Source organism: Rhinatrema bivittatum, chromosome 4 (assembly GCF_901001135.1).
Source record: "Rhinatrema bivittatum chromosome 4, aRhiBiv1.1, whole genome shotgun sequence".
Lineage (NCBI taxonomy): Eukaryota > Metazoa > Chordata > Amphibia > Gymnophiona > Rhinatrematidae > Rhinatrema > Rhinatrema bivittatum.
The window spans coordinates 293,948,855-293,971,753 of record NC_042618.1 but is presented as its reverse complement, the minus strand read 5'-3'; the positions used below and the strand labels follow the sequence as shown (position 1 = coordinate 293,971,753).

Below are 22,899 nucleotides of genomic sequence, written 5' to 3'. Positions count from 1 at the left end.
TTTTAGATTTTCCTTGCAAAAATTGCCTTGTTATATTTGTGAAATTGAATAAACTATAAATTAAAAAAAAAGACTTAACTGGCATCTCAGAGACATGGTGGAAGGAGGACAACCAATGGGACAGTGTTATACCGGGGTACAAATTATATCGCAATGACAGAGAGGAGCACCTGGGAGGCAGTGTGGCGCTTTATGTCCGGGATGGCATAGAGTCCAACAGGATAAACATCCTGCATGAGACCAAATACAAAATTGAATATTTATGGGTAGAAATCCCTTGTGTGTTGGGGAAGACTATAGTGATAGGAGTATACTACCATCCACCTAGTCAAGATGGTGAGACGGACAGTGAAATGCTAAGAGAAATTAGGGAAACTAACCAAATTGGTAGTGCGGTAATAATGGGAGACTTCAATTACCCCAATATTGACTGGGTAAATGTATCATCAGGACACACTAGAGCAGGGGTGGGCACTTCCGGTCCTCAAACCAGTCTGGTTTTCAGGTATCCCTAATGAATATGCATGAGAGAGATTTGCATGCACTCTGCCTCAGTTGTATGCAAATCTATGTCATGCATATTCATTAGGATATCCTAAAACCTCGACAGGTTTGTGGCCCTCGAGGACTGGAATTGCCCACCCCTGCACTAGAGGGATAACGTTCCTGAATGGAATAAATGATAGCTTTATGGAGCAATTGGTTCAGGAAACGACGAAAGAGGGAGAAATTTTAGATCTAATTCTCAGTGGAGCACAGGATTTGGTGAGAGAGGTAACGGTGGTGGGGTCGCTTGGCAATAGTGATCATAATATGATCAAATTTGAATTAATGACTGGCAGAGGAACAGTATGCAAATCCACGGCTCTTGTGCTAAACTTTCAAAAGGGAAACTTTGATTAAATGAGAAAAAATTGTCAGAAAAAAACTGAAAGGAGTAGCTACAAAAGTAAAAAGTGTGCAAGAGACATTGTTAAAAAATACCATTCTAGAAGCACAGTCCAGATTTATTCCACACATTAAGAAAAGTGGAAAGAAGGCAAAATGATTACCGGCATGGTTAAAAGGGGAGGTGAAAGAAGCTATTTTAGCCAAAAGATCTTCATTCAAAAATTGGAAGAAGGATCCAACAGAAGAAAATAGGATAATGCATAAACGTTGGCAAGTTAAATGTAAGACACTGATAAGACAGACTAAGAGAGAATTTGAAAAGAAGTTGGCCATAGAGGCAAAAACTCACAGTAAAAACTTTTTTAAATATATCCGAAGTAGAAAACCTGTGAGGGAGTCAGTTGGACCGTTAGATGATAGAGGGGTTAAAGGGGCACTTAGAGAAGATAAGGCCATCGCGGAAAGATTAAATGATTTCTTTGCTTCGGTGTTTACTGCAGAGGATGTTGGGGAGGTACCCGTACTGGAGAAGGTTTTCATGGGTAATGATTCAGATGGACTGAATCAAATCACAGTGATCCTAGAAGATGTGGTAGGCCTGATTGATAAACTGAAGAGTAGTAAATCACCTGGACCACATAGTATACACCCCAGAGTTCTGAAAGAATTAAAAAATGAAATTTCAGACCTATTAGTAAAAATTTGTAACCTATCATTAAAATCATCCATTGTACCGGAAGACTGGAGGATAGCTAATGTAACCCCAATATTTAAAAAGGGCTCCAGGGGCGATCCGGGAAACTACAGACAGGTTACCCTGACTTCAGTGCCAGGAAAAATAGTGGAAAGTATTCTAAACATCAAAATCACAGAACATATAGAAAGACATGGTTTAATGGAACAAAGTCAGCATGGCTTTACCCAAGGCGTCTTGCCTCACAAATCTGCATAACTTTTTTGAAGGAGTTAATAAACATGTGGATAAAGGTGAACCAGTAGATGTAGTATACTTGGATTTTCAGAAGGCGTTTGACAAAGTTCCTCATGAGAGGCTTCCAGGAAAAGTAAAAAGTCATGGGATAGCTGGTGATGTCCTTTAGTGGATTGCAAACTGGCTAAAAGACAGGAAACAGAGAGTAGGATTAAATGGACAATTTTCTCAGTGGAAGCGAGTGGGCAGTGGAGTGCCTCAGGGATCTGTATTGGGACCCTTAATTTTCAATATATTTATAAATGATCTGGAAAGAAATACGACAAGTGAGATAATCAAATTTGCAGATGATAAAAAATTGTTCAGAGAAGTTAAATCACAAGCAGATTGTGATAAATTGCAGGAAGACCTTGTGAAACTGGAAAATTGGGTATGAAAATGGCAGATGAAATTTAATGTGGATAAGTGCAAGGTGATGCATATAGGGAAAAATAACCCATTCTATAGTTACATAATGTTAGGTTCCATATTAGGTGCTACAATCCAAGAAAGAGATCTAGGCGACATAGTGGATAACACATTAAAATAGTCGGTTCAGCGTGCTGCGGCAGACAAAAAAGCAAACAGAATGTTGGGAATTATTAGAAAGGGCATGGTGAATAAAACAGAAAATATAATGCCTCTGTATCGCTCCATGGTGAGACCGCACCTTGAATACTGTGTACAATTCTGGTCGCCGCATCTCAAAAAAGATATAATTGCGATGGAGAAGGTACAGAGAAGAGCTACCAAAATGATAAGGGGAATGGAACAACTCCCCTATGAGGAAAGACTAAAGAGGTTAGGACTTTTCAGCTTGGAGAAGAGATGGCTGAGGGCGGAAATGATAGATGTGTTTAAAATCATGAGAGGTCTAGAATGGGTTAATGTGAATCAGTTATTTACTCTTTTGGATAATAGAAAGACTAGGGGGCACTCCATGAAGTTAGCATGTGGCACATTTAAAACTAATCCGAGAAAGCAAATGTTGCTTACCTGATGTAACAGGTGTTCTCACAGGACAGCAGGATGTTAGTCCTCACAAATGGGTGACATCGAGGATGGAGCCCAACCACGGAAAACTTCTGTCAAAGTTTCAGGAACTTTGACTGGCCCCTACTGGGCATGCCCAGCACGGCACTAACCCTGCAGCCAGCAGGGGTCTCCCTTCAGTCTTGTTTTGATAGCTACAGGCAGTGCCGAAAAATAAAATAAACGAACCCAACACCGCGGGGTGGCAGGCGGGTTTTGTGAGGACTAACATCCTGCTGTCCTGTGAGAACACCTGTTACATCAGGTAAGCAACATTTGCTTTCTCACAGGACAAGCAGGATGGTTGTCCTCACAAATGGGTGAGTACCGAGCTGAGGATGTCCTGACATGCACCAAATGTTCCCAACGGCGTGCAACAAGCACAACAACTGGGGTGGAATTTGGTAAAGGACATCCGCACCCTACCGGGAAGGTGGAAGGGTGTTGGTACATCAAGTTGGAAAAAGGTTACGCAAGACAGATTGGCTGAAGATGGAATCCTGTCTTCCAGCCTTATCCAAACAATAGTGAGCTGCAAAGGTATGGAGGGAACTCCAGGTTGCAGCTTTGCAGATGTCAGGAAGCGGCACCGATCGAAGGTGTGCTACTGAAGTCGCCATGGCCCTCACAGAGTGTGCTTTGACACGGTCTTGGAAAGGAATGCCAGCTTGCTCGTAGCAGAAGGAAATGCAGTCCGCCAACCAGGAGGAAAGAGCCTGCTTACCCACAGGTTGTCCTAACTTGTTAGGATGGAAAGAGACAAATAATTGAGTGCTCTTCCTGTGAGAAACTGTACGGTCTAGGTAAAAGGCTAGAGCCCGTTTACAGTCTAGGGTATGCAGAGTCTGTTCCCCGGAGTTGGAGTGGGGCCTGGGAAAAAAGATAGGTAGTATGATGGATTGATTGATGTGAAACTCCGAAACTACCTTAGGTAAAAATTTAGGGTGAGTGCGGAGTACCGCCCGGTTCTGCAGGAGTTTAGTGTAAGGCGGATAGGATTTTCAGAAGGCGTTTGACAAAGTTCCACATGAGAGGCTTCTAGGAAAAGTAAAAAGTCATGGGATAGGTGGCGATGTTCTTTCATGGATTGCAAACTGGCTAAAAGACAGGAAACAGAGAGTAGGATTAAATGGGCAATTTTCTCAGTGGAAGGGAGTGGACAGTGGAGTGCCTCAGGGATCTGTATTGGGACCCTTACTGTTCAATATATTATGGATCCACAGTGTTTATCCCATGCCCCTTTGAAATCCTTCAAGTTTTAGTCTTCACCACTTCCTCCGGAAGGGCATTCCAGGCATCCACACCCTCTCCGTGAAGAAATACTTCCTGACATTGGTTCTGAGAGTTTCAAATCATGGAGTTTCAAATCATGACCCCTAGTTCTACTGATTTTTTTTTTTTTTTTTTTTTAATGGAAAAGGTTTGTTGTTGTCCATGGATCATTAAAACCGTTCAAGTATCTGAAAGTCTGTATCATATCACCCCTTCTACTCCTCTCTTCCAGGATATACATATTTAGGTTCTTCAATCTCTCCTCATAAGTCATTTTATGAAGACCATCCACCTTTTTGGTCACCCTCCTCTGGACCACCTCCATCCTGTCTCTGTCCCTTTGGAGATACGGTCTCTAGAACTGAAAACAGTACTCCAGGTGAGGCCTCACAATGGCCCTGTACAAGGGGATCATCACTTCCTTTCTCTTACTAGATATTCCTCTCTCTATGCAACCCAGCATTCTTCTGGCTTTAGCTATCGCCTTGTCACATTGTTTCGCCGACTTCAGATCGTCAGACACTATCACCCCAAGGTCTCTCTCCTGCTCCGTGCATATCAGTCCTTCACCCCCCATCAAATACAGTTCCTTCGGGTTTCCACACACCATATATGCATGACACTGTACTTCTTGGCATTGAATCTCAGCTGCCATATCTTCGACCACTCTTCCAGCTTCCTTAAATCCAGTCTCATTCTCTCTACTCCTTCCAGCGTGTCCACTCTGTTGCAGGTCTTAGTATCATCCGCAAAAAGACAAACCTTACCTTCTTTGCCATCCGCAATGTCACTCAAAGATACTGAACAGGACCGGTCCCAACACCGATCCTTGCGGCACTCCGCTTAACTCCGCTCTCTCTTCAGAGAGAGTTCCATTTATCATCACACATTGTCTTCTGTCCATTAACCAGTTTGCAAATCAGGCCACCTCCTCGGCACTGACTCCTAAGCTTCTCATTTTACTCACAAGCCTCCTGTACGGGACCGTATCAAAAGCTTTGCTGAAATCCAAGTAGATGACATTGAGCGCTCATCATCGATCCAATTCCCTAGTCACCCAATCAAAAACGTCAATCAGATTTGTCTGACAGGACCTTCCCCTGGTGAAGCCATGCTGCCTTTGGTCCAGCAATTCTTCTGACTGTAGATAGTTCACTATTCTTTCTTTCAGCAGCAACTCCACTACTTTTCCCACCACCGAGGTGAGGCGAACCGGCCTGTACTTTCCAGCATCCTCTCTGCTCCCACTCTTGTGAAACAGAACCACCACCGCTCTTCTCCAATCACTCGGAACCACTCCCGTTTCTAAGGATCTAGTGAACAGGTCACGCAGCGGACCCGCCAGCACATCTCTGAGCTCCCTCAGTACCCTGGGATGAACCTCATCAGGTCCCATGGCTTTGTCCACTTTCAGTTTTCCAAGCTCTTCCCATACATTCTCTTCTGTAAACGGAGTTTCATCTACTCCACTCTCCTCCAGTTTCTTTAGCGACAGTCCTTCTCCAGGGTCTTTAGTGAACACCGAACTGAAGTATTTGTTTAATATTTCTGCCATTTCTTCATCTCTCTCCACACATTGATCCTTTTCACCTTTCAATTTCATATACCACTTTGGACTTTTCTCCTTTCTCTGATGTATCTGAAAAGTTTTATTTATTTTATTTAAAAAATTTTCTATACCGTCGTTAAGTTAAATACCATCACATCGGTTTACAGAAGGGCACGATAAAGAGAAATATGGGTGGTATAGATTACAAATTACTCGTGTGCCATCATAGTATGGTAACAATTTAAAATAATAAACTAGGTGTGTAAGTTAAACCTGATTGTTAGGAACAAATTAGGCAGTTTGATTTTAACATTAATATGCTTATGTAGGTTACTAAAAACTTCTAGCTTGGTGCATCCTTATCGCTCAACTATTTTTCTCCTTTTCTTTATCTTTATAAAATGCTTGTTTAAAAAGCCAGGTTTTCAGATTAGTTTTGAATAATTTCAGATTTGTCTGTAGTCTTATTTCGAGTGGCATGGTATTCCAGAGTACAGGACCAGCCAGTGACAGTGCTCTTTCCCTTACTTGCGTGAGATGTGCTGATTTGACAGAGGGGACAGTTAGTAGAGCTTTATTTGCAGATCTCAGGTTTCTTTGTGGTACATGCACGCGCAGTTCCATGTTAAGCCAGTCAGCTTTATCATCGTGGATTAGTTTATGGATTATACAAAGTGCTTTATATTGTATTCTTTGTTCAATTGGAAGCCAGTGGAGTTCAGCCAGTGTTCCTGTAATATGGTCACTCTTTTTTTTGCCTGTCAAAACTCTGGCAGCAGAATTTTGTAATATTTGCAGAGGCCGAATTGTAGATTGAGGTAGTCCTAAAAGCAGGGAGTTACAATAATCTGTGCTAGCGAATATCATTGCTTGTAGAACTGTGCGAAAATTGTTAATCGTTAAGAGAGGTTTTAGTCTTCTTAGGATCATTAGTTTTGCATAACCTTCTTTTATTTTCTGTGAGATGTGTTTCATGTTTAGCTCAGGGTCAATTATTACTCCTAGATCCCTAACTTTTATTGCTAACCCGGTGGTTTGAATATTTTTGATTGTGAATGTTGGTTGTGTGTGGTGAGTGTTTTTACGTTCAAGGTGTAAGAATTCCGTTTTGTCAATGTTTATTACCAATTCCATCTGGTTTAGGAGCTGTTTGATTATTTCTAGGTACATACTGGCTAGTTTCATTGTTTCTTCAATGGTGTTTGGAATGGGTAACGGTAATTGTATATCATCTACGTAAATGTAATGTATGATTCCCAGTCCTGCTAGTAAGTGACATACTGGGAGGAGGTAGATGCTAAAGAGTGTTGCAGATAGGGCTGATCCCTGTGGGACACCAGTTAGCAGTTTGATTTTGTCTGAAAGTGCATTTTTGATTTGTACCTGAAAACATCTATTGTTTAAGTATGACTCGAACCATTTTAGTGTTTTGTTAGTGAGTCCTATTTCTTTCAGTCTATTGATTAGTATTCTGTGATTTACAGTGTCAAATGCTGCAGAGAGATCTAATAGAACCAGAATGTAGTGTGTTGCTGTATCGAATCCTCTTAAGATATTATCTGATAGAGCTAATAGCAACGTTTCTGTACTGTAGTGTTTGCGGAATCCATGTTGTGCTGGATATAGTATGTTATTTTCAAGGTGGTTCGATAGTTGTTTTTGAACTGATTTTTCGATTAGTTTGGCTATTAGGGGTAAGTTGGAGACTGGTCTGTAGTTGCTAAGATTTAAGGGGTCAAGGTTCTTTTTCTTAATAATTGGCTTGATTATGGCTCCTTTCAAGGTATCCGGCATTACTCCTTCGTCTAGTGAGAGGTTAATGATTTTAGTTAAGGTTGGGGTTATTGTGTCGGCTATTTTTTTTAAGTTCTGTAATGGGTATGGTGTCGCTTTTGTGGGTAGCAGGGTTTAATTGCCTAATCATTTTTTCTACTTCAGGGTGTGATACCTCCTCAAATTCAGACCAGATACGGACGTCTCTAGTGGGCATCCTAATCTCTTGTTTTGAAGTTATGGGGATTTTTTTCCTTAGATTCTCAATTTTGTCTTTAAAGAATTGGGCTACATCATTGCATTGATTTTCTTGTAGGGTTAGATGATTGATAGTGTTGTCGCATGTTAGGTTGTTTACTATATTAAATAGGGTTCTGGCATTGTTTGCAAATTTTTCTATTTTTGAGCTGTAGTTTTTTTTTTTGGTGTCTAAGATTGTTTTTTTGTAGTATGCTAGTTGTTTTCTGTACTTACTTAGATTCTCGGTTGATTTGTTGTTTTTCAATTCTTTTTCTTTTTTTTCTAAGTATCCGTGACCTCTCTTTACCTCTTTGGCAATCCTTTCTTCCACTTGACTTTCTGCTGTCTTGATTACTTTCTTCATCTCCCTCAGTTCCACCAGATATTCTTCCTTCTGATCCTCCCTTTGGGATCCTTTATATTTTTTTAAATGCTGTTCTTTTAGCTTTTATTTTATCAGCCACCTCTTTTGAGAACCAGATAGTTTTCATTTTTCTCTTGCTTTCCTTTACTTTTCTAACATATAGATTAGTTACCTTGGTAACTGCTCCTTTTAGTTTGGTCCACATCTCTCTTGTTCTCCCAGCCTTCTAGTTCTTCCTCCAGGTACTTCCCCATGTCAACAAAGTCCGTGTTTTTGAATTACAAAACTCGGGTCTTCGTGCGACTTCTCCGTATCCTATTTGTGATATGAAACCGTACAGTCTGATGATCACTGGTGCTGAGGTGGGCACTCACCTGGACATTACAGATTATCTCCATTAGTGATCACTAAATCGAGTATAGCTCCCTCCCTCGTGGGTTCCATTACCATTTGTTTGAAGAGAGCCCCTTGCAGGGCATCCACTATCTCTCTACTACTGTTAGATTCTGCAGAAGGGATTCTCCAGTCTACATCCGGCAGATTAGAATCTCCAACAATCACGTCTCCCTTCTTTCCCATCTTTTGGATGTCTTCAACCAGATCTCTGTCAAGTTCTTCCATTTGATTTGGAGGCCTGTAAACCACTCCAATAAAAATGGATGCCCCATCATCTTTTTTTTAAGGTCGGCCTATAGTGCTTCTTCTTTGCAGCTCAGATGCTTGGATATTGTTTTTGACATAAAGAGCCACTCCTCCCCCTTTTCTGTCCTCTCTGTCCTTCCTTAACAAGTTATAGCCCGGTAAGGCCATATCCCAATCATAAGATTCCATGAACCACGTCTCCGTGACAGCAACAATATCCAAGTCCACCTCCACCATTAGGGCTTGCAGATCTGGGATTTTATTGCCCAAACTGCGAGCGTTTGTACTCAAAGCTTTCCAGCTTTTCTCGTTCAGGTTACTGCTTTTCTTGAGGTCTTTCTTTGGCTCAGACATGGATTCAGTCCCAGGTACACCCAGCATCCTCAATGTCTGAGAATCTGGGCCAGTAACATCTTTATGAAAGAACTGCAACATAGTTCTATACAACTCCAATCCTGGAGGAATTTCCCATCCTCCAGGGAACAAGGATCGGTTTCATCATTCATGCCATCAGGAACCCCATCGGGAAGACTGACAGCTGATCTAGACACACCCTGACACTTACCCGCATACATGCAGGGTTTCACTGCTTGCAACCCAGAACTGGCAATAGAAGTTGGCGCAGAGGACTTCGCCTGAAGGACTGTAGTCCTTGAAAAAAAAAATGTTACCCACGAAAGGCAGAAGGATTCATGCCGAGATCAGGGGCACCTATCCTGAGCCCACTGAACTACTATCCCCTGCTGACGAACCAGTTAGGGGAGATCCAAGTTATGCGACCCTTCTGGCATCTTTTCCCAGTCCTACATAAGGCTGGGAAGAACCATGCTTAGTAAAATCAGATGAAGGCAATTTTCCCTGAGACTACAAGCAAAACTGGCTCAATTCCTGCCATACAATCAAAGTTCTGTGCTCTACTGCACAACTACCGAAAAGCCACGGACAAAGCCAAAAAAGATTTTTATGCTTTAAGAATTCACCAATTCCAATTCAACCCACGAGCCCTCTTTCAATACGTCTCCACCCTTATCACTTCACCCTCCAATATAACTCCGGACAATGATAACGCAGCCAAATGTGAAAAACTAGCCTTATACTTCCACAATAAAATCGAAACCCTCATGGCACGCTTTCCTTTTCCCCCTGTTACCACCAATCCACTCACACCTAACAACACACCCAACACCAACACTACACACAACTCGCACCCAATTAAATCCACTCAAAATGCTAACTCTACTGCCTCTCTTACTAACTTCGAGAATACATCCGCATTAGAAATAGAAGCTACATTCAAAAAAGTCAAACCTGCAATACATCCTTCAGACACGATTCCCACGAAGACGCTCCTTTCCATCTCCAATATTATAGCAAAACCCATAGCAAACAAACATTCTCAACAAATCCATTGCCCTTGGCCTGGTTCCAGCACAACTCAAACATGCAATCATAAAACCCACCCTCAAAAAACCTGATCTTGATCCTTTTGAGCCGGCCAACTATCGCCCGGTCTCGAACCTCCATTTCCTCTCCAAAATAATAGAAAAAATCATCAACAGGCAGCTTACTGAATACATTGATGAGCATCACATACTCTTCCCCTCCCAATATGGATTTCGCAAGCATCACAGCACTGAAACCCTCCTCATCTCCCTTTCAGAATACATACTTAAAGCTCTGGACAAAGGACAATCCTACAATCTTGCACTACTAGACATCTCATCCGCTTTTGACACTATCAATCACAACACACTCATTATGCGCCTCAAGGAAATTGGCATCTCTGGTTCTGATCATACCTTAACGATAGGCGCTACAGTGTAAAAATTGGTAACAGCGAATCAAAACCGATAAAACTGTCACAAGGAGTACCACAAGGCTCTTCACTCTCTTCCGCACTATTCAATATATACCTCCGCCCTCTATGTCAACTCCTCTCCAAACTGGGTCTCCCACACTTCATCTACGCGGATGATGTACAAATCCTCATTCCCATAACGGACTCACTTCCTAATGCATTAAAAATCTGGAATTCAGCCCTCACTGTCAAACTCCTCACTGACAACTTCTTGGCACTTAACACCAGCAAAACTGAGCTCCTCATTATTTCACCCCACAACAATACTACCCACATATCATCATCACACTCACAATCCCTTCCCTCCACTTCACGACATGTCCGCAGCCTTGGTATAATGATTGACAACCAATTTAACTTAAAAAAGTTTATCCTCGCCACAATAAAAAACGGATTCTTCAAACTACACACACTAAAAAAAAATCAAGCCACTCCTACACCCTTGCGACTTCCACACAGTACTACAAGCTACTATCCTTTCCAAGCTTGATTACTGCAACACCATCCTTCTAGGCCTACCAAAAAACTCCATACAACCTTTACAGAAACTGCAAAACGCTGCTGCCTGTATACTCACTAACACACACCGCCACGATCACATTACACCGGTCCTCCAGTTCCTACACTGGCTACCAGTAGCATCCAGGATAATATATAAATCCCTCACCTCATACACAAATCCATTTACAACCAAAATATGCAATGGTTCTCTGAGCATCTCATATTCCGTAAGCCAAACAGACCAACAAGAACACAACCCCTGGCAAAACTAACTAAACATGTATCCACTAGGGAGCGCTCGTTTATCATCGCAGGAACTACCCTATGGAACAACAAGCCAACTAATCTACGCCAGGAACCATGCCACAAGAAATTCAAACAAAACCTTAAAACCTGGCTTTTCAAACAAGCATACCCATGACTGATTCTAAACTTCTCCCACTTGCAGATAACATCCCATGTCGACCAGAATTCGGACTCTTGCCTCCTCTCCAAGACAGCTTCCCTCTCTACTTTTATTCCCAAGCAATCCTCCCTATACTTACTCCCCACCAATCTAGGAACATCCTAAACTGTACCGTACTGATATACTGTTCTTATACTGTATTTATACCCATAACATGAGAATATATTTATACCCTTTGCATGCATTATCCTGTTTAAGCTCTTATTTATTAAGTTTAAATTTAAACCAAATATTTATGTATTACCTAGTTACCATGTAATTTATTACCATTGTTGTTTGTATTTCTATGTAAATCCTGTTGCTGCATTATGTTCGACTGTAAACCGAGGTGATGTTCCAAACTTGCCGCGGTATATAAAAAACCCTTAAATAAATAAATAAATAAATAAAGAGGGAATGTCAGGCTGAGGTGCCCGAATATGACAAGCAGCACAGAAGGTAAGGCAAGTTTCTTAGATATAAGCGCCATCAGTCTATCCGTACGCTGAACAAGCATCTGAGGAGTGTGTGCCTAGCTGAAGCAGCTACAAAACTCTAGCCATCCAAAATTTAGGTGCTCCACACCATACCTCGATGTAAGCGTGTGTGAAATTAGGCGCAAAGATGGACGCTCCTATCCAACTGGTCGTCCAATTAAGCTCACTATTAGATGCAAATCTGGACGCACAGCCGGATGCACTCACACAATCCAAAGAATTGAAGAGGGCAGCGTAACTTGCAGGGAAAGAAAGCGCTTGAACACCACTGCAGCCTACCACGTAGCGAACAACAAAGAAGCCTGAGTGCGGGGCCTAGCCCAAAGGGCTGCTCAATTCGCCAGCTTCCCACATTCCCCAACTCCCACGGATGCGGGAACACACATCGGATCAATGCACAGAGACCAAAGTAGAGAGGAACCCCACAAAACTCACTCTGCTTCCTATAACAAAAATTATTTATTTGTTTTTTTAGCTGGGATGGGCAGAGCCCAGGCAAGAACAGAATTGATCTCAGACTGCAGGGGGGAGAGAGAGAGCATATACCTTCACCGTCGCGCTTGGCTTCCTGCACCCACTACACCTTTCAGCTGTTTTAACAGCTAAGTCTAAGCTGGCTGAAAAAAACAGTTACCGGACCAAGGCACTCATTTGAGGGACCACAGAAAACAACGCAAGAACTCTCAACTGAAGGCAGAACCATATGGTAACACCACAGGAGTGTGGGGTGAATTACATTTCCTTCTTTCTCCTTCTAAAACTTAAAGCAGTCCCCAGTAGAGAGATGCACAACCACTATCTGCTGGAGACGAAGAATACTGGCAGGCTGATCTCACTACAGGAATATATATACTATGTCGTCAGCTTTGCTCCATCTCCATCTGCTGGTAGAGGTGCATAACCCACTGGTTCTGGATTCATCTATCTGAATGCTAAGAAAGGTTTCTGCATCAGGGCTCCATCTGATGATGTCATCCACGTGTGAGGACTACCATCCTACTTGTCCTTGGAGAAAAGCAGATACCACACCACCTCCAGACAAGCACCTCACAGTAACTCAGCACAAACTCCTTCCACTGCCAGACACAGTGTAAAAGACACTAAAAATCTATACTGTAATCTTAAATTATAACAATAGTAACACCAATAACTCAAACAAGAACCATACTTGCGAAAAAGCAGCACTGTAAATATTACACTGATTCCCAGAATATCAATACAGCACACTACTGAGGAAACAATTGCTATAGATCTCTACACAGACACTACATGCTAGCAAGATCTCTCCCCTTGGTCCCACTTAGAGCAGAGACAGATCCTCACCAAATACAGAATAAAGGATCACAAATTAGATCCAGCAATATGCAGACAAAAACTGAAATGGAAACTCCAAGAAGCCAGACTCTGTCTACAGTGTAACAATGACAAAACAACCATTCCTCATAAAACAAAATCAAGAAACAAAGCATCAATTATAATAGTAGAATCATGCTAATACAAGAATAAATATTTCAAAACTACTAACACATAAGAACATCTATTAAAATTATATACTTTTTTTAAAATTTTCTAAGCACCAATAAAATATTTTAAAACAGCACACAGATCAAATGACACCCAATAATTAAAACTAATGAGGTTAAAAAAAAAGCCCCTGCTTCTATACCTGGGAACTTGATTTCCAGTCACCCTGAGATTGTCGAGGATTAGGGGGGGGCTAGGGGGACATCCAAGTTTTAACTTCTCTCACTCACACATACACACTTGCATGATCAATCTCTCTCACGCATACATGCATGTTCTCATACGCCACACACTCTCATCACAGGCTTTAAGTCCCTCTCCCCCCCATGCACACAAAAGCTTACACTCCCCCAGATTCCCTCATACACACACAGGCTCTCACCCAGACAGACCCCAAGGCAGGCCCTCATTCTCACACAGAAAAACACAAGCTCCCATATACATACACACACTGAAGGCAGGCCCCGTGATATTAAAAATGGGCAGGACTAGAATTTCCTCCAGACTGTGCAGGCCTGCAGTATTAGAACTGGCGAGAGTAGCACTTTCTCTATGCTGATCTCGTCCTGTCCATTTTTAATATCACGGATCTGCATAGTCAGGGTGTCCTCCTCTGCTCTGCCGCCAGTGGGATCAGGTCCACCGGTGGTTGAATTCACCTTCCCCAGCGGTACGACATTCGCGGCCCCCTGGAAGCTTGTTCCCTCCCCCCCCATCCTGTTTGCGCACCCCTGGAATACTGTCCCCTTGGATTTCTGATCCCCAAAATGTCTAACCCTGCATATTTTATTCCTCTGCACTCAGGCAGGCCAATCCACACAAGTGGGATGTACTAAAGCTACTCCCAAAAAGGAAGGGAGGCTACTCGCTGCCCCATCAACCCTGCATATGTGAAAGCCGTGTCCTCCTGAGCCCTAACGTCCAAGCGGTAATGCTTGGAGAAAGTGTGTAAGGAGGACTACATTGCTGCTCGGCAAATCTAATGGGAGACGACAACCAAAGGTCTGCCCATAAAACTGCCTGAGCTCTAGTGGAATGCACCCTAACCTGTCTAGGTAATGGGACATCTGCATCCACATAGGTGGCCGTGATGATTTCTTTCACCCAATGGGTTAAAGTCGCCCGTGTTACTGGTCCTCTTTGTTTACCTCCACCACGGAGCACAAACCGTAGATCAGACTTCCTGAAAGAGCAACTAATCTTCTACTACACAAGATGGCGCTTGACATCCAAGGCATGCAACAGATAATAATCATGCTCATTTTTATCGCTGTCCAGCATGGGCAGGGAAATAGACTGATTCAAATGAAACTCTGAAATCACTTTCAGCAAAAAGAAGGTACAGTTCTAAGCTGTACCGCCCCCCCCCCCCCCCCCCCGAGTTATTCGTAGAAATGGCTCACAGAAATAAGAGTATGCAACTTGGAGATCCATCGCGGTGAACATATTGCTATGAAAAAAACAGTTTTCACAGTGAGCAACTGCAAAGAGCAACCACACAGTGGCCAAAATGCAGGACTCGCCAAAGAGGCAACAATAGCTGCAAGGGAGAGCATAGATGCTTAACTCCCTTCAAAAATTTGGAAACATCTGGATGGGAAGACAAGGGTCCACCATTGACTCACCCCATAAAGCAAGAAAGAGCTGCTACCTGCATTTGCAGAGTGTTAAAAGGCCAAATCTTTAATCATGCCTTCCTGTAAAAATTCCAATTCCAGAAGAATTTCAACTTTGAGAGGATGAAAACCTCACTCCTCATACCAGCTATCGAACATTCTCCAAACTCTAATATATACTAGAAATAATTTCCTGGCCGAGAGAAAAATGGCAATCACTGTAGAAGAATAACCACGCTTCAGCAACCAAGCCCTCTCAAGGGCCAAAGCGTAAGACAAAACTGACCCAGATCGTCATGCAGTATGGACCCCTTATGCAACGTCCTTCTTCAGTGGATTATCCACCAGTTGCCTCTGAAGATCGGCATACCACTGCTTCCAGGGCCAATCTGGAGCCACCAGAAGTACAATTTCAGTCTGACTTGTAATCTTCCGAATGGCCCTGCCTATCATTGGCCATGGCGGGAAGACACACAAACACTCTGCTCTGCAGCCAAACCTGAATGAGAGTATTGATGCCCAGCACTTTCAAATACCTTCTGTGACTGAAGAACCATGGTACTTTTGCATTTCCAAAGGTTGCCAGTAACCCAGGTACTGGTGATCCCAGCACATCACCATGAATTGAAAGGCTTCGTCTGCCAACTCCCACTCTCCTGTGTCCAAGATCTGCCTGCTGAAGAAGATGGCTCTTAAAGTGTCCTTCCCAGCAATGTGGGAGGCAGATTATGTCCTGGAGAAGTTGTTCTGCCTACACCATGAGCGCATCTAGCTCCACCGACACCTGCTGTCTTCTGGTTCCGCCTTGATGATTGATGTAGGCCACTGTCCAACATTATCCCTACCGCCCGAGCTTCCAATAGGTCAGCGAATTGCAAGCATGCCAGTCGAACTGCAATTGCTTCCAACCAATTAAATGTCTACTGCTGCTCCTCAGCATTCCAGTGATCTTACATCAACTTTTGACAGTAAGCCCCCCAAACCCAGGCGGCCTGCATCTGTCGTGAGCACTAACCAGTCTGATGTCTCTAAGCAAACTCCCATTCTGAGACGATGTGCTTGTAACCACCATGCAAACTGGACGCTCCTGTCTAATGGCAAGTGGAGTTCCACTGTGTACTCCTGTAACTGCGGATTCCACCCAGAGAACAAGGTGTGCCGAAGGGGATGTGGCTGCCATCGATCCAAAACCTGCAGGTAAAACCACACGATTGGGCGAATAGTCCTCATCAGAGCTTGACATTGAGTAATTCTGAATGTGACTCCCTGGCAGAAACACCCTGCCCTGCTCCATATTGAATTGCATATCAAGATACGCTAGAGTCTGAGACAGCTGTAAACTGCTCTTGGCCAAGTTCACTCAGCCTCGTTCCTGAAAGATGCCAAGTGACTCTTCTACACTTTTGGCCCAAATCAACCAGCTACTCAGCCAGATACAAATGGACTAGAATGCCCTCCTTGCACAGAGAAACCGCTACCGCCACCATGACCTTAAAGAAGGTCCTGGGCACTGTAACCAGCCTGAAAGGGCCTGAAATTAATGATGACATCCCAAAACAGTGAAGCGCAGGAAACAATTTTACTGGAAAATGGGAATACACAGATAGATCTCTCACAGGTTGAGACACGTAATAAGTTCCAGTTTGTACTGCCAGTATTATGGAATGTAGAGTTTCCATTCTGAAACGAGCCACAAGCAAATGTCGCTTGACTCCTTTCAGATTCAGGATGGGCTGAAAAAGCCGCCTCTTCTTTCTTGGGAACAATAAAATTACTAGAATAGCGTCCCATTTTCTCTTGCGATCTGGTGACAGGAATTACGGCTTTCAAATCCAACAGCCTCCTTAACGTAGTCTACACTGTCAATCTCTTCTGTAGAGAGTTGCATGGAGAGACCATAAATGCATCTGGAGGAATTTGGAGAAATTCCAGAGCAAAGCAATCACCCACTACTTCCAGGACCCACAGGTCTGCCATAACCTGAGGCCACCTTTGATAAAAGTAAGATAGACACTGCCTATTGCCTAATCCAGTAGGTGAGCTCTCACACCTTCATTGTGAAGATCAAGTTTCTCCAGCCCCAGAGCCCGCATTCTTATAAGGATTCTTAGGCCGAAAGGCTGAGATTTTCTGAAGGGTCAAGACCTTTAAGTAGATGCTCCTCTGCAAGGATGAAACAGACAGAAATTCCTGGAGTGGCCCTTCGTCCCAAAAAGACAGGACGTGGCCTTCTTGCCCTTCGGCAATTGAAGAACCTTGGACTCCCCCTCCCCCCTAGCTATTTGCCATTTTCTCCAACTCATTGCCAAATAAAAGAACTCAAAGGGTAACCTTGTGAGATTGGACTTGGAAATAGTGTCTGCTGATCAATTTTGCAGCCACAACTAGCACCTATATGCTAACATGGAAGCCACCCCTCTAGTGACCCCCCGCACCAAGTCACAGACCATATCGGCTAAGAATGCGGCCCCCGGTTCCATCACCGATCAGCTATCGGACTCTGCTCCTCATGTCTCTTGAGAGAGATGCAAAGCAGCCCGAGCCACCTGGCAGCATCAAGAAACAACTGGAAAATGTATTGCCATAGCCCCAGAGGCCTGCTTAAGGATAGCACGAATCCTCCTATCTTGAGCATCTGGTTAGAGCTGTCCCTCCTTCCACTGGAATGTGGTTCGTTTGGTAACAGCTTATATCAAGGCATCGACCTTCAGGAATTGCAACTGTTCCCCTACCTACATATCCAAAAAGGAAAAGAAAACAGGATGCTTTGTGAAAGGTGACCAATATGGGAACTTTCTTTTGTCCCCCAGCGCCATAGTTTTCCTGCTCTCTGATTTAGGCGACTTTCTATGTGCACACCAACAGCGCCTACGTAAATAGGCACTCAAAACTAGGCTACGCATGTACATGCACAAATACCCCCCCCCCCCCCCGATTTGAATGCGTAAATACGCGCTCATATCTAGGCCACGAGCGTATGCGCACAAGAACCCCAGAATGAAATATATGCTGAACTCTTACGAGCTAAGTACTGCACCCATGTCAGGACGTTGCCATGCGGCGAGAATGCGTGTACACGCCTAAAGCAATGCCGCTGCGGCCTACCATGTGGCTTACTAAATCGAGCCAGAGAAACGGGGCCTAGCCAAAAGCTCCTCAACCCACTGAGCCCAAGCCACCTCCTCTCTACACAAACTCCCCAGAGAAGTGAGAGGGAAAAGGGGATAAGAGATGCAGAGGAACAAACGAAAAGGGAAAGAAGACCCAGTAAGGAGAAAAAAAAAAAAAAAAAAGAGGTGAACTAGAACTTCCCTACTCTTTCCTTTTTTGTTACCTGAGATCAGCCTTCCCCTGGCTGAGAGCACATTCAGATCAACGGCTGGGGGGGGGGGGGGGGGGGGGGGAATTGAGCACCCCCTCGTCCTCTTTTCTGCCTTTTTTTTCCTCTTTTAAGTTTATGCCTGTCAAGCTTCCAGACTTAAAGCGCTCAACTGAGGGAGGGACCAAATGGGTGTCATCTCAGGAGCTCAAGCGGTGTGTCTAAATCTATCTTCTAAGTTTTCCTCTTTATTTTACCAAAGTAATCCCCAATAGGGAGAGGCATGTCCACCATCCGCTGGAGACGAAGAATATTGGCGAGCTAATGTCAGGGCAGGACTAAATGTCCGTGACGTCAGCTTTTCTTCGTCTCTCTCTGCTGGCAGAGGTACATTACCCACTGGTGTGAACTAGCCTGCCCGAGTGCACAGGAATATCCTGGGGTATTTATTTTTGGGTATGTTAATTATTTTAATATACATGAAAATATGCAAAAATACAAAAAAAGAGAGTCAGCTGTTTAAGAAATAGCGGACCACAAGGCCTGCAGCAAAAGTGTCTACTGACTGGTAGAAGAAATTGAGAGACTATGCAGTGCTCTTTTCTGCCCACACTGTCACTGACAACTCTCCTCATTGGCCTGCGCAGGCACCAACATTACCGTCTTCTTCTATTGGCTTGCCCACCACCTACTCCTCTTCAGCCCATAACAGGTCTGCTGACTCTCCCCCCCTCTTCTCTCACTGACCCGCTAATACGTCTCTTCCTCTTTGAATGCACCAGCTGCTGATACTCTTCATGGGCAATTTCTCTAATTGGGTTTGTTTCGTGCATACCTTGACAAGAATGAACCTCATTCATAAGCCATAGCATGTTAAGGATAATCTCAATCTCTCAAATTTACTGCTAATGCATTCTTAATACTTGTATTGTACCAAAGAGCCTCCTGACACTTCTTGATCCTCTTTACCGATTCAGGCCCTAGGTATCACACCTAAATTTTCTGATCACCATTGTGATCTGGCTGGCACGCAGGACCCTGATGTAGGAAGGTGCATTAGGGCTGTGCGCATAGTGTGTGTGCGCAGACTATTCCTAAAACAGCAAGGAGTTTTGCTTGCTAAAAAGTGTGCAAAAATACCTGCAAATAATTATGCGTACAAATTAGCACATCTCCATTTAAATCCCATGTTAATGAAGGCATTAGCTATTACTCCCCAATGCAGAGAGAGTTGGTAAGCTTAATGCATGGTTTCTCAACACTGGAAATATAATTCCTGACAGAATACAGTTAATTTAGGATTAATCAATGGAAAGGAACCCAGAGCTTGTAATGCAGTGGTCCTGTATTCGGAATTTATGTATATTGAACTATTAGCGTACAAATCAAGTTTTAAGCACATAACTTTTATATGCACAGATAATATACATAAACACATAGTAATTTTGGCAGAAAAGGACCAGATGGCCCATCCAGTCTGCCCAGCAAGCTCTGTGCAGTTAGCCTTATGATAAGGGTAGTAATAGTTACAATCAAAACCAAGCAACTCTCAAATCTATAAATTACTGTAATCAACATTTTTACTGGGTGAGGAACCTTCTTGATAATTCAGACAATGCTGCTTGATGTTCTTTGCTTTGGACTTGGCCATAGAAGCCATCCAGTGCTTTTTCCTTTATGTCTGTGTGTCAGTAACCCAGACTGTAAAAGTCAGGGCCCATGTTGGTTGTTGTCTGTATCCAGGTCCCCTCCCCCCCCTTTTCAAAGCAGGGAGTGATGTTGAAGTTGAGTCAAAAGCATCAAGTCTATTGATTGAGGGTAGTAATTCCCATGGCTTCTGTTAAGCGTAATAACTGCCGGTCCATGCAGGTTACTCCCATGCACCCTCTTCTTCATTTCTGTCCTAGCCTTTAGGGATCCAGTGTTTATCCCATACCCCTTTCAATTTGTTGACTATTTTCTTCTTCTCCTCCGGAAAGGTATTCCAAACATCCATTACCCTCTCTGTGAAGAAATATTTCCTGACATTGGTTCGGAGTCAAACCCCCCCCCCCCCCATCTTTTCTTTCGTGACCCCTAGTTTACTGTTTCCTTTCTGACAGAAAAGGTCTGAAGTTTGTGCATCATTAAAACCTTTCAGGTATCTAAAGGTTTGTATCATATCGCCCATGCACCTCCTTTATTCCAGGCTATACATATTTAGATCCTTCAGCATCTTCTCATATGTCTTCCAATATAGACCACACACCATTTTGATTGCCCCTTCTCTGGACCACTTCCCATCTTGTCTCTGTCCTTTTTAAAATATGGTCTCCAGAACTGAACACAATACTCCAGGTGAGGTCTCACCAAGTACCTGTACAAGGGCATTATCACCTTCTTTTTCTTGCTGGTTCTTCCTCTCTCTATACAGCTTTTGTGCTTACATTATTTTTATGTGCACACAAATCATGCTGTATATATTGAAAATATTTTATATGCCTAAATCTTATTTTATGCATGCTAAGAATATCTTCTATACATATTTCTGGGTTAGCAAGCTTTTTATTTTTTTTTTTAAACTCCCAGTTCATTAATATACCATTAGCTTACTGCATAAGTTAACTCAATTTTTAATGCACAAGAAAACATGAACTAAATTTTAGTTCATATTTTATTAGATCAGGCCCAGAGTTTGTTGAGCCGTGTCCTACACTTGCCACCCATCACCTACCACCCAATATACCATACATGCTCCCTCCATCTCACACAAACCAGAAACATAGACATACTCCTCTACAAACCCATTTACAAATCAATGTTGGAAAGCATTACAAAAGTCATACATTTGCATCCTTTTCCTACTTATTAGTCAAACAAGATTGAAACTTATTGAAAAGCAGGAAGTACGTAAGCCTACCATTTGCATTTAAACTCATACAGCAATGATGTACTTTCTGTACCTTAGTGTTAGCACTACTATTATAGCATACACTAAATTTATCCTCATGCTCGCAGAACATTACCCACTGTACTTTCCCACAGGGTATTATTTATACTCACTCTCTCCTGTCGCACAACTGGAGTTACTCCATCTCTTCCTCCCTCCAGTATCGACCGATTTTTGCAGTGCGAATGTTTCAATTTTATTCCGTAAAACCGGAGCTGTTGAAATATAGCCACTTGCACCAGCGCTTTATAATCAATCAGTTGCTTCATAGCAGTATACTCCTCTGCGATTTGCGAATATTAATAACTAATAAGTAACCTTTCCTTCTGCCTTACCGACAACCCGAAACAAAACCTCGCGCGTCGCTCCCGCACCACGCTCCTATTCGCCAGTCACAGTTCAAATATCAAGACCCCATCACTATAGCAACAAAGAAACCGAGCACATTGCCTGACTCAAATGAATGTCCTCCCGAGCGGCAATATAGTGGCATACTATTTCTTCTCTGTAAGTTACATTTTTCCCCCATGCAGAAAGCCATATCTACCCAAACTATCTCTATATGCACCCTTGTTGGAGAAAGGCAAGTCAGCACTGGGCTCGGCGCGATGACGTAACAACGTGATTTCTCGAATGATTGCAGTAAGCAAAGCAAATACCCTTAAACGAGCTTATATGACGCAGAATAATGACTGAATTTATCATTAACGGTTGTTGCCTTCGTTGAAATGGCATGCAGCTAGGGTTTGTCAAATTTTTCTCTGATGGGGTTGAATTACAATTTTAAAACTCGTGAGCTGTAAGGCTGTCAAAGCTTTAAACTTATTATTCAAATCAGCTATCGTACTTGATAGCTAATTTTTTCAAGGGTGAATTGTGAAATCCCCAGACTGGTGAGACTAACGTCCTGCCAAGCGAAATAAACAAACTATTGTGAAGACCAAAATTATTGGTCATCTGGATAGACAAAAACTAATAGTAAGGGCAGCGAAACGCCTGCGGCTAGCCAGAAGAAGTCTCACTCTCTGCATTCTCATGCAGCACTCTAGCCCAGAGGTGGGCAAGCTTTGTTATGCTGGGACCACATTACAAATTATCAAGTGCAATGAGGTCCGGAGTGTGGGGCAGGACTCGATAAGATGGAGTGTGAATGCAAGCTAGCGGAATAGGACAAGATGGAGCAAAGAGGCAGGGCCAGCGCAACACACTGTGCAAGCCGTGCACTTGCACGGAGCAGTGGATGTGAGGGGGTGGTAGCCTGGGGATACCAGCATACAAAATGGAGTAGGGGCTGCCTGGCAGAATCTACCATGCCAGCAATCCAAGTAGAGAAAAGGCTTAGTTAGGGCTGCCCACGGCACAGGAGACCCTAGGGAGGTTTACATGCTCAGATTTAAGTATTGAATTGGGCAGAGGTAGCCCAAACACCAACCTGATCTCATGTAGCAACACATGGAGCTGGGATCTTCATGAGCCA

The 22,899-nt window shown here is 43.2% G+C and overlaps 1 protein-coding gene across 1 annotated transcript in view; it reads right to left on the bottom strand.

Moving 5' to 3' along the window:
* The window catches only part of ARHGAP11A (Rho GTPase activating protein 11A), a 237,228-nt gene extending 215,181 nt beyond the window's left edge, over positions 1 to 22,047 (bottom strand). Inside the window, exon 1 of the mRNA XM_029600193.1 lies at positions 21,536 to 22,047. Coding sequence (XP_029456053.1) covers positions 21,536 to 21,691 — 156 coding nt within the window. The 5' untranslated portion in view covers positions 21,692 to 22,047. The remainder of the gene's footprint in view (positions 1 to 21,535) is intronic.
* Positions 22,048 to 22,899: the final 852 nt, after the last annotated feature.